The sequence below is a fragment of the Gallinula chloropus genome (assembly GCF_964237585.1).
Source record: "Gallinula chloropus genome assembly, chromosome: 20".
In the NCBI taxonomy this organism is placed as follows: Eukaryota; Metazoa; Chordata; class Aves; order Gruiformes; family Rallidae; genus Gallinula; species Gallinula chloropus.
The window spans coordinates 5,560,523-5,572,249 of NC_140105.1; the positions used below are offsets into that span (position 1 = coordinate 5,560,523).

At 59.6% G+C, this 11,727-nt stretch overlaps 1 protein-coding gene across 1 annotated transcript; it reads right to left on the reverse strand.

Moving 5' to 3' along the window:
• Window positions 1-16: 16 nt before the first annotated feature.
• On the reverse strand, window positions 17-11,657 carry FBF1 (Fas binding factor 1; the record flags this gene model as incomplete). Its single annotated transcript, XM_084273734.1, has 25 exons — window positions 17-309; window positions 492-628; window positions 936-1,068; window positions 1,164-1,301; window positions 1,614-1,732; window positions 2,034-2,170; window positions 2,468-2,575; window positions 2,784-2,990; window positions 3,096-3,196; window positions 3,395-3,499; window positions 3,826-3,884; window positions 4,576-4,676; window positions 4,975-5,052; window positions 5,501-5,890; window positions 6,003-6,105; window positions 6,544-6,671; window positions 7,088-7,477; window positions 7,590-7,692; window positions 8,096-8,236; window positions 9,057-9,155; window positions 9,356-9,433; window positions 10,031-10,109; window positions 10,246-10,306; window positions 10,546-10,636; window positions 11,531-11,657. The coding sequence occupies 25 exons, from the start codon at window positions 11,655-11,657 to the stop codon at window positions 226-228; spliced, it is 3,297 nt and encodes a 1,098-aa protein (XP_084129860.1). The 3' UTR covers window positions 17-225.
• Window positions 11,658-11,727: the final 70 nt, after the last annotated feature.

Below are 11,727 nucleotides of genomic sequence, written 5' to 3' on the forward strand. Positions count from 1 at the left end.
AAGAGGGTTCTTCAGCTGAGAACAGGGATTATTTATTATGGATTCACAGAACGCCAGGGGATGCCAGGCACCTCTGCAGATCAGCTGGGGTAACCCCCTGCCAGAGCAGGATGGGTGCGTGCCGGCCGGTTCGCGCCTGTTTTCCTCCCCCGGGGAGGATGCAGCTGCCTCCTGCGAGGACGGGCACAGCCCACCCTTGGGTAGCGCCTGGCGATGCCACCTCCCTTAGGATGCCAGAGATGAAGCGTTGCCACGCGCTTTCCTCAGCCTCTCCAAAAACCGCCACTCATTCTGTATCTCGATCTCGTCCTGAGAAGAGAGGGATGGATGGGATGGATATGGGGGAGTGCCACAGAACTGGGCTCACAGTCCAGGGTGTTGCTCAGAAGCAGGGGCAGCATCCCAAACGCTCCTGCGCACAGGGAGCAGTGGGCAGCTCCCCATCCATGGCACCTCCTGCTGCGTATGGGTTTCCCCTCCCGCCATCTCACCTCCAAGGCTGCCTGCTTCAGCTTAATCAGACTGATGTAGAACTGGGCAGACCTGTTCACAGCCATGACTTCTTCAGAGTGTGCAGCGACCAGAGAAGCCTGTCTCTGTAGTTCTGCCGCCGTTAAAGGACCTGCAGCTAGAGACAACAGAGCATCCCGTTTTTTGCTGCCTGCATGTCCCTGGAGCATGGTCCTCCCCAACTCCCCAGTGCAAACAGGCTTTAACCCAGCTGTCTCTTCCTTACTGCCCCTCCTGGCACTGTCCTGGCCCAGACAGCTGCGCTGAGCTCCTTCAGAGGAAGAGAAGACCAACTCAGAGCTCGGGTTTGTAAAGAGGGCAACTAAAACTGCCCCCAGGAACAGCCCCAGCCTCCTACAAAGTGGGATCCAAGTGCCATGGCCCCAGCACGTCCCCTCCCAATATCAGCATGCAGGAAGCCTTACCCAGCCTGCTGGAGAGGCCTTCCTTTGGGGCACTGAGGTCCTCCTCTCTGGTCAGCAGGCTCACGGGGCCGTTGGGCAGCTCCTCACGCAGCCGTCTGAGCTGCCTCATGTGCTGAGCCTCGCTCATCCACTCCTGCCCCAGCCCCGGGAGACAGAAGCCATTTGCAAAGGTTTGGACCCTTGGCATGGTGGCCCCAGGAGAAGAAGGGAGGGTGAGGGGGTGTTTGCCTGATGCACACGCTGTTCCTGCTGCTTCAGCTGCTCCAAGTGCTGCTGCATGGCCTGCAGCCTGGCCTGGTACTCAGCCTGCATCCTGCATGTGTCCGGCAGGTGTTGCTCCTTGTTCTCCTGCTGCTGGGAGGAGAGCTGCAAGGCAGAGCGGCTGGGGAGGCTGGGGACAGGGCCCCTCACTGCCCTGGGCCAGGGGTCCTTTACCGAATCAGAGAATCCTCCAATTGTCTTGGTTGGAAGAAAGGGACCCTTCAGATCTTCGTGCCCAACCATCACCCTTTCCTGCCAACCACCACTGTACCACGTGCCTCAGCACCACATCTAACTAAATCCCTCCAGAGATGGAGATGCCACCACTTCCCTGGGCTCCAGGCCAGGGACCTCCAGTGGGCAAGACCTATGCCCCATACCCAGGCTGGAGGGCTGACCTGTGCAGCGTGGGCTCACCTGCTGCAGCAGCAGAGTCTGATCACTCAGCCTGGACTCTATTCTGCCAACCACCTCCCAGAGTTGGCTCTGCTTCTCCTCCATGTCCTTCTGGTGCTGCAACAGCCTGTCCTGGAGCTCTGCGGAGAGATAGCAGCAGGGCCATGAGCAGCATGAGGTGGGAAAGCCCCTCTGTCCACACCCTGCTTGCATGCAGAAAAGCTGCACCCCCTTCTGCACATCCCCAAGACTTCGGTCTGAGCCCCTCAGATATCCAGCGACCGTGCTGGGCTCCATCTCCAGTCCGAAGGTGTCCAGCTGCCAGCCTGGGCTCCCAGCTTCTGGCTGACTCAGAGCCCAACTTTCTCCCTGTTTTCTGGGTGTCCCCAGCCCCAGTGTAGACCCTGCATCCATTTCAGCACAGGGGAATGGCAGAGGTACCCTGGAGCTGCTTTTCCTGCTGCCGTGGCCCTGTGGCCAGCTCCCCGGAGTTGGCGTGCTGCGTGGCCTCCACCTTGTGCCGCAGGGCTTGCTGGTCACTGGAGATCTCCACCTGCTCGCTGACACTATGCAGAGATCTGCAGAGAGGAAGGAGCACAGGGTCACCCCTGTGGGACACACTATGCCTCGCTGCGAGGGACAGGGGGATGTGTGGCGGGCCAAGGGCTGCACACCCTGCCCCAAACCTCTCTGGCTCACAGCAGAGCAGCAGGAAGGTGTAGCTGCTGCTTAGGGGGGCAGTGATGGATATGAAACAGCTCCCCATCCCTGGAGGCAGTGCCTGGCAGAGGGCATGGTCCAGGGCTGGTTCCCCACAGCACAGGGAACACTGCAGGCAGGGACTGAAGCGAGGATACACCACCCACCACTGGTACCTGGTGTGTGAAATGGCGCTGGTCAACGCTGCGACCTCGCTGTCTTTCTGCCGCTTCAGCCGCTGGATCTGCTCCTCGTGGTCTCTGCGCATCGCCTGGACAGACACCCTGCAGGACACAGAGGAAGGAGCTGGCCACAGGCTCTTGCAAACTGGTGCTCCCCTAACAGGCACCATGCAAGAGGCTCCGTCGAGGGGCTGCCCAGCACCCAGGGCTTCTGCAGCCCGGTTTCACCTTTCACCCTGTCCCTGTTGCCCGGTTCCTTTGCCAAAGGAAGGAACCAGCCCCCCATGTGTGCCACTCACGCCACTCTCACCTCTGCAGCTCTCGCACCCGCTCCATCTCCAGCGTGTTCTGCTGATCCAGCATGGCCAGTTGCTGCTGGTGCTGCGCCACCAGCTCTGCCCGTGCCCGCTCTGCGTCCTGGCTCTGCGTCCGCATCTGAGCTGCCAGCTGCTCTATCTCCCACTGCAGCCTCTCCTCCCGCTGCCTGTAGCTCTCCCTGAGCACCTTCATCTGGCTCCTGCCCAGAGAGGTCACAGCAAGGAAGAAGTGGTGTTTTCAAGGCAATACCTGGCGCTCACCACCCAAAGTGCACACAGGGGAAAAGCAGGCGAGAGCCTGGTACCTGTGGGTTCTCTCAAGGAGATTCAGCTCCTCCTGGTGCTGCTGCTGGAGACTCTCCAGCAAGAGGTCCTGCTGCGTCCGCTCCAGCTCCAGGATCCGTACCTGCCAGGCACCCAGGGAGAAGGTCCTTGTGCTGCCCTGGGGACAGAGCTCCCACAGCAGCACTTGGTAGACAGAGGCAGCCCTGGGCAGGGAGCTTTCCCCTTCCCTTCCCTTGCCTTCCCTTTTGAGATTATTAAGACATTGCCCCTTCTTCTCCCCTGGGCCACACACGGTCCCCCCCCATGTGATGGGGCTCACCTGCCTCTCCAGCTCTGCTATGCGGGCCTGGGCACTGAGCCATGCTGCTCGACAGCCCGCTGCATCCTCGCAGAGCTGGGCTGTGGGTGCTCTGGCTGTCGTAACCTGCAGAGACACAGGGCTGTTCTCAGGAAGGTAAAGCCCTGGTGAGAACATCTCCTAGCCTGGCAAGAGTGATCCATCCCCACCCTACTGCAGTTCCTCCACCACCCATCTCTAGCCCAAGCCCACTGCTGGCCCGGGTCCCTTCTCTCCAGGTGACACTCAGCAGCCCCCACCCTCTGAGGGCAGGGCAAGGAGGCCAAGCAAGAGCTCGGTGTAAAGGTGTGGGGTTTACAAAGCACGTCTGCTTTGGCCTGAGGAATACTCCTTGGGGCTTGTGACCCACCCCAGCCCCACACCTCCTGGGGACACGGGACCAGCAGACCTACCTGCGCAAGCGGGGCAAGGCCCTGTGTCTCCTGCTCTCCTGGGGTCAAGGCCATGGGGACTGAAAATTGAATAAGCCCATGAATCAGACGTGGCAGTGAAGCATCCCCTCCCAGAAGGACGAGGGCCTGGCTCTCCTGGGCAGAGTGGGAAGTGCCCGGCTCCACTCCAGGGGCTGCTGACAGGGACAGAGGGGTCAGACGGGCTTGTCTGTGCCCACACCCCTACCCCACCCAGCATGCTGGGACTTTGCTCTGTAGAGTAAGTCTGGGGGCAAAGCAGGGCTCCTCCTCCCACTCCATGGCCTCAGGAGGAGGTTGGCTCCCCTAAGCTGTTTTCAGTAGCCTCTGAACTGGTGCACAGCCTCAGCCTGGAGTAGGAGGGGGCTTCCAGTGCCCAGCACAAGTGGGACAGGGCTGGTGGGAGCAAGAGGGAAGGGGGAAGCAGAAGGGACGGCAAACTTGCACCCACCCATTGCTCAGAGAGGGCAAGTCCCTTGCAGCCCTCTGATGCCCCAAAGGCAGCACTGCAGAGCTCAGTGCAGCCCAGCACCATGTCCCCATCACACCACAAAACGGGGATGGTGGCATCCAGCAGCTTGGCAGCTCGCTCCAGTAACGGCCAGTCACAGCCTGGGCAGCATTCACACAGCCAAGGGTGATGCTGTGCCTCCTGCCTTTTTTCTTTTAGCCTGGGCCAGGGGGGCCCCTCTGCATCCTGCTGCCCAAACGGTACAACTGCACGAAACGCACCCGGGGCAGGACTGGTGTCTCTGGAGGGATCCTCCTTCGCAGCCTCTAGAGGGGGAGCTGAGGCTTGTCTGGCAGTGCTGAGCCCAGGGACCTCTGGCTGTCTGCGTGGGCACAGGGACACAAGTGACACCCAGCAATGGCACCATTCAGGGAGAGACATGCAGACAGTAGGGTGCTGGCCAATTCTTGAAGTTTAAAGCTTGGCCGTTCCCATGTCATCACACAGGCAAGAGCCTGATGATCCTTCAGAGCTGCCTTCCCTCCCAGGCACAGAGGTCCCAGGCCAAAGCGATCCCTGCTGGTGACCAGCTCTACCCATTCCCCAGTCCCACCCACGGAGCTGCTTTCTGGAGAAAATCCCACCCATGGAGGAGGACTGAAACGCAAGGGCGGCCTTACCTACTGCCCTCCGTGCTTGCTGCCTGGTCCAGCAAGGCAGCTGCCTGCGCTGGTGCTGCTGTGGAGGCGGCTGGCTGGCTGCAAGCAAAAAGCATCCTACATGGAAGAGCTGAGGAGGTGATCAAAGAAAAGACCCTTTCCCCCAACACCAGTTCCTGCCTCGCAGGGGAAATCCTGCATCCCCCTCAGCTCCAGCAGGATCCAGGAAGTAGTTTGCCTGGAACTAAGAAGAGTGAAAGGGGCTGGCGTCAGGAAGGAGTGCAGGGGGAGCTCAGGGATGTGTTGACACAGGACAGCTCCGCGGGACCCAGGGCAGTGGGTGTGATCTTGGCCCCTACTGGAAGGGGAGCCCAGAGCCGTAACAGGGCTGCGGGCTGGATCTGTGGGAGAAAGCCCCGTGTTCCTGCCCCACTCCGGAACCAGACAGTGCTTAAAGCTGATTCCTTAAATGCGCCCTGAGGGGTCCTGCTGGAGCAGCTACAGGTGGAGCAGACGGGAGCGCTGTGGCCATCAGCTGTGCCTTTACCTGACAGGAGAGCGGTGCTCCAGCCCTTTGCCTGGGGCCTCTGAGAGCTCAGAGCTTCTCTCCTGGGCCTTGGCCTGGCCTAGGGCTTTGTCACGAGCCAAGAGAGTGCTCAGCCAGTCATCCTCCTCTGCTGGGCTGGGTTTAGCCGCTGCCTCCTTCACATCTGGCACCTGGCTGGCAGGGCCGGGCTGCCCAGCTGCGTCACGGCAGCGGGAGCTCATGGCAGGACTGGCCTTTGCTGGAAGCGGCGGCTCCAGATCCATGGAAACCTCCTCCTTCAAACCCAGCCAGGCGGCTGCAGAACTTCTGGCCCGCACAGGGCTCGTGCTCGCCGTGGGTTCAGAGCCAGGCTCTGGTTTGGGTTCCCTGCCGCTCTCGCCTGACATCCTGCTGAGAGGAAGGAGAGGTGGTCACGTAGCTGACAGCAAGGGGACCCCCGGGGACCCTGCCGGCCCCACCGCAGGGGCAGTGCGGCTGGAGAAGTCACCACAGAGCACCGTACCTCACAGACTGCCTTCTCCCCACCCGGCCCCTGGGCGTGGAGGCCTCCCTGCGCTGGGGTCCTCCAAAGACAAAATCGTCATCGTCCCAACCATCTTCCTTTTCTGTTTGGACAAGCAGCCTTGAGTCAGCACCCAGAGGAGCAGCTGGCTGCAAGACACCAGCCCTGCTCCTCCTCCACAGCTCCCACTGGGATCGCTGCCTCTGGGAAAACACAACTGGAAACATCTTCCCTGGAAGCCTGCGAGCAACGGGCCATCTCGGAGTGGCTGGGAAAAGCATCTGTGTTGGGAATCAGCTCACGTCCGAAGGCAAATGAGTTATGGCTGCCAGGCTGCCTCGAGGGCAGAGTAAACCACTTCTGCATTGGCCACCTTCTCTCCTGTCTTTGACCCTGACAGAGGGCCCATTAGCCACCCTGCTCACCACTGCAGAAAGGGCATTTCCCCTGCAAAGGTGTCAGAAATCAATCTCGCTCTCCCCAGGGAATGTTGTCCCCTCTGCAGACCTTCCCCCCGTCTCTCGGGGAAAGCTCTGCTCACCTTGCTTGGACTTCTTATCCAGTGGGAAGTCTCTGCGCTCTCCCGTGGTTGGCTGTTCCGGGATTTTGGCCACAGATCCTCTACCCAGGAATTCATCCAGCTTGGATTGGGCTGGCCGAAGCTCTTCCCTGTTGGGGACACAGAGAGAGGTGGGTTTCTCCAACTGGCAGGGCTGTTCCTTGTCATACAGCCCTGCCTGCATGCCACTGCCTCCAAACTGGAGGAGGTGGTTTGCGTGAAACTAAGAGGAGTGAAAGGGGCTGGCGTCAGGAAGGAGTGCAGGGGGAGCTCAGGAATGTGCTGACACAGGACAGCTCTGCAGGACCCAGGGCAGTGGGTGTGATCTTGACCCCTACTGGAAGGGGAGCCCAGAGCCGTAACAGGACTGCGGGATGGATCTGTGGGAGAAAGCCCCGTGTTCCTGCCCCACTCTGGAACCAGACAGTGCTTAAAGCTGATTCCTTAAATGTGACCTGAGGGGTCCTGCTGGAGCAGCTACAGGTGGAGCAGACGGGAGCGCTGTGGCCATCGGCTGTGCCTTTACCTGACGGGAGAGCGGTGCTCCAGCCCTTTGCCTGGGGCCTCTGCGTGCTCAGAGCTTCTCTCCTGGGCCTTGGCCTGGCCTAGGGCTTTGTCACGAGCCAAGAGAGTGCTCAGCCAGTCATCCTCCTCCGCTGTGCTGGGTTTCGCCGCTGCCTCCTTCACATCTGGCACCTGGCTGGCAGGGCCAAGCTGCCCATCTGCGTCACGGCAGCGGGAGCTCATGGCAGGACTGGCCTTTGCTGGAAGCGGCGGCTCCAGATCCATGGAAACCTCCTCCTTCAAACCCAGCCAGGCGGCTGCAGAACTTCTGGCCCGCACGGGGCTCGTGCTCGCTGTGGCTTCAGAGCCAGGCTCTGGTTTGGGTTCCCTGCCGCTCTCGCCTGAAATCCTGCTGAGAGGAAGGAGAGGTGGTCACGTAGCTGACAGCAAGGGGGACCCCAGGGACCCTGCCGGCCCCACCACAGGAGCAGCACGGCTGGAGAAGACACCACAGAGCACCGTACCTCACAGACTGCCTTCTCCCCACCCGGCCCCTGGGCGTGGAGACCTCCCTGCGCTGGGGTCCTCCAAAGACAAAATCGTCATCGTCCCAACCATCTTCCTTTTCTGTTTGGACAAGCAGCCTTGAGTCAGCACCCAGAGGAGCAGCTGGCTGCAAGACACCAGCCCTGCTCCTCCTCCACAGTTCCCACTGGGATTGCTGCCTCTGGGAAAACCCAACTGGAAACATCTTCCCTGGAAACCCGCAAGCAGCGTGCCGTCTCGGAGTGGCTGGGAAAAGCATCTGTGTTGGGAATCAGCTCATGTCCAAAGGCAAATGAGTTATGGCAGCCAGGCTGCCTTGAGGGCAGAGTAAACCACTTCGGCATTGGCCACCTTCTCCCCTGTGCTGACCCTGACCGAGGGCCCGTTCACCACCCTGCTCACCACTGCAGAAAGGGCATTTCCCCTGCAAAGGCGGCAGAAATCAATCTCACTCTCCCCAGGGAATGTTTTCCCCTCTGCTCACCTTGCTTGGATTTCTTATCCTGCGTGCCACTGCCTAATCCCAGCATGTCTATCAGGTCGTCACTGTCAACTTCAAACGTGAGTTCATTCCTCTTCTGGACTGGGGCCACACTGTGCAGGGGTGTCCATGGTGGTGATGGCTCTGTGGACAGGATCACACATGGTAGGAGCAGTTTGTTCTAACAGCAGAGCAAAGCAGCCCTGCCTGTTCTTCAGTCTCTGCAGCATGCACAAAGTTTTCAAATAACTCTGTTTCAGGGAGTAAACCTCACAGCAAGTAACAACGTGGCAATGCACTGCTGCCTGGTCTGTGGTCATGCATCCACCAACGGGACACTGCTGGTGCTCTGACTGAAACCAGGAGCTTCTTTAGCTCCGCAAGTTTGCCATCAGAAAATTCCTGTCCCCCTTTGCTCCAAGTCCCTGCTCCATCAGTGTCCTTGCCCTAACCCTCCAGCTGCCATTTGTGTCTAGAATGGATTTATCAGGGCAAAAGCTGATTTTAAGGGTACATCAGACTCATCAACATCTCTGTTGCACGAACCAGCGGGATGAGTGCCTGAAAAACAGCTGCAGTGTGGCTGGATCCCACTCAGAAGTGGCCCAACCGTGCTTTGACGTCAACCAGTGGTGCTCTCCGCCACCCAAATCCCAACCCAGAAAACCTGTTCTCATTTGACAACGTGCAGAACAGGCTGGAGAAGGCCAAAGGTAAGATTTGAGCCCCCATTCCCAGACAGCAAAGGTCAGTTCTGTACCCTGCTGCACACTAGAAATACCAAGCACCCACTGAGCTGTGCCCCGATTACCACCATCACCAAGCTGCTCCAGAAATGACACGCTGTTTAGGAAGAGGTGGAACTCACTGGCTTTCAGTTTCATCAGTTTGGACCTCACACCAACTAATCCAGGCGACTGAATCCTTTACTACAAAGAGGATACCACGAGCAACCTCCCCTTACCTTTTTCTTTGCTCTCTTCTGGCTTCTTCTCAGAGCTGCTTTTAGGAGCTGTCTGAGCCAGCTTCTCGGGAGCATCCTGTTCCTCATCAGACAAAAGCCCTGCCAAAGGATCAGCAAGATTTGGGAGTGACCCCGAAGGGGCATGAAAGGAGAGGAATAACAAAACCCAACACCACCAACATTCCTTAGGAGAACAATCCTGCAATGAGCACTACCCCCACCCCATCACCTGGGGGCAGGAGACCGTATCTGCCCAAAGCCACGACTGCCCGTTCTGCTGAAGTGAAGCCACCTCCTACCCTCAAGGTCAAATTTCTTGTCCTTTCGGGAAGCAGAGGGGGACTCAAGTGGCTGCTTCTTCCCAAGTACGGTCTCTCCTAGAAAGAGAGGCCACAGCTCTCAGACAAGGTGCTGCAGAGGTGCCCCTCTCCCACCCTGGCTGCAGGGATCTTTCTGGCAGCAGCCCCCTAAAAGCCCACATTGCAATACACAGGGCCCCACATGCTGGGAATCTCTCTGGAGGAGTCTCCTTGCAAGCAGAGAAGGAGAAAAGGGCCTGGGGAAGAGAAGGGCACTTTGGACACTGGAGTGTCTTAAATACCACCCCACCGGCTCTCCTGCCACTCCCATCAGGAAGATCCCTGGTCTTGGGCCTGGACAGGGCATGGCCACTTGGTGTTTGGTGGGAAGCGGACGCATGGCCGATGCTGCTGCTGCTGCCGCCTGGGATGTTACAGCAGCATGACAAGAGGCCCAGCCAGGGATGTCCCAAGGGAGAACATAAGGCCAGAGTAACGCTCTGTGTCTGGGACAGCCCCAAAAGTGTCAGGAAAAGGATTTTAGGGAACCCAGCTCATTTGGAACCAGGGGCTTCTGTGAAAAGAAGAGCAGAATCCCCTTCTTACCCTTCTCAGGAGCCTGTGCCTTCCCTGGGGTCTTTACTGCTCCTCCCAAGCAATCACGTCTCCCAGCACCTTTCACAGACCACTTCCCTGGCCCAGAACTGGGGTTGGAGCTTCCCAGGAGATCTGCTTCCACGTCATCATCCCTGGGCTGGAAAGCAACAAGACGAGGACTGGAGTGGACTGAACTCTGCTAATGCCTCAGCACCGCTTCTCCTTTTGGAGGCTGGTGCTGGAGGCTGTGGCCGCAGCACAAGGAGCTGCCATGAAGGAAAATTTGGGCTCACCTCTGCAGCTTTGATGGCCTCTCGAGGGACTTGGCCAAAGAAGTCATCCTCTAGGAAGGACCTGTGACACAAGCCAGGGCTTAGCAGCACCACACAGGGCTGGGGGCACCTAACTCTGCCAGAAAGCTTCTTGCTCGGGGCTCCCAGTTCCCGAGGGCACAGCAGGTAACTCCCCTTCCCAGGCAACTGCTATCAGGGCTGGGAGCAAAGGGGAGAAGCGAAGGATGGAGCAGGACCGAAGGACTTGGGGAGCACACAGAGATCTCCAAGCAGGAGAGGCCATGTCTGAAAGGCACTCACTTCTTGCTGCCCTGCAAGCTGGTGTCCTGGGCTCTCCCACTGCTGCTGCCAGCCAGCTTGGAAGGTCTGGCAGGTTCGGCAGGGCTTTCGCCTGGAAACACAACAGGGAGAGATTAGGGTGACAGTCACAGGCATATTCCTGGCCTAGGCAGGCGCTCCAAAGGGGCATCTGTGGACTCCCCATGAGCAGCAGAGGCTTTAATCAGAGATGAACTTCACTTCGCCCACCTGAGCTGATGCACAAACCCTTCAATCAGCTCTGACTCTAGGAAACCCTGCTCTGCTCCCTGCTTCATCCCCCCTCACAACCAGAGCCCCTCGGAGGGAAACAAACGGCTGTTCAGCTCCCCCCACCACGGCCCGGCAGAGCCGGTGGGCTGCCTCCGGCACAACCGCTCAGCCCCGCGGGGACTTCGAGCCCCCGGTTTGCGTGGAGCTGGGAAACAGCACGCACGGGCCTCTGGAGATGGCCGGGAACCGCTTCGAGCAGCAGGTGGCAGCCGGAGCCCGGGCACTAGGGGATTCCGGCCCCAAAGGCTGCAGCCCCCGTGCCGGGGAAGCGCGGCAATCCCCTTCCCAGCTCAGCAGGAGGAAATACAGGCTGGGCCCGGCCCCCCAAGGAAAAGCTGGCGACACCCCAGCTGACAGTGCCGCGGGGCACACACACACCGCCCCCGCAGCTCGGAGCTGTTCTCAGCTGCCCCTCTGGGACAGGGCAGCAGCTCAGTCGCTGGGGAAACGTGGGGAAACGGCGTAATTCACTTCACAGCCCGAGTCCGATATGACTGTTGAGCAGGGCTCCTTTATTGCAGCGCTGCTGGGCGCTTAGGGGGTCATTCCTGCTAAGGCACACCAAGCCGTGGGCTAGCTCGTTTATACACAAACTGCACGGACACATTCCACAAGTTTCTGGGCCATCTAATACATATTCCCAGCTTTGTCCCCAGCCCGCCCCCTCCCAACATCAGCACGCAGGAAGCCTTACCCAGCCTGCTGGAGCGGCCTTCCCTCGGGGCGCTGAGCTCCTCCTCTCTGCTCAGCAGCCTCACGGGGCCGTTGGGCAGCTCCTCACGCCGCCGCCCGAGCGGTCTCGCCTGCTGAGCCTCGCTCATCCCACATGACGCCGTTTCCTCTTGTCCTGTCACTTCTCAGTAGGGACAAAAGGTCCCCCCCCCGCCGCGC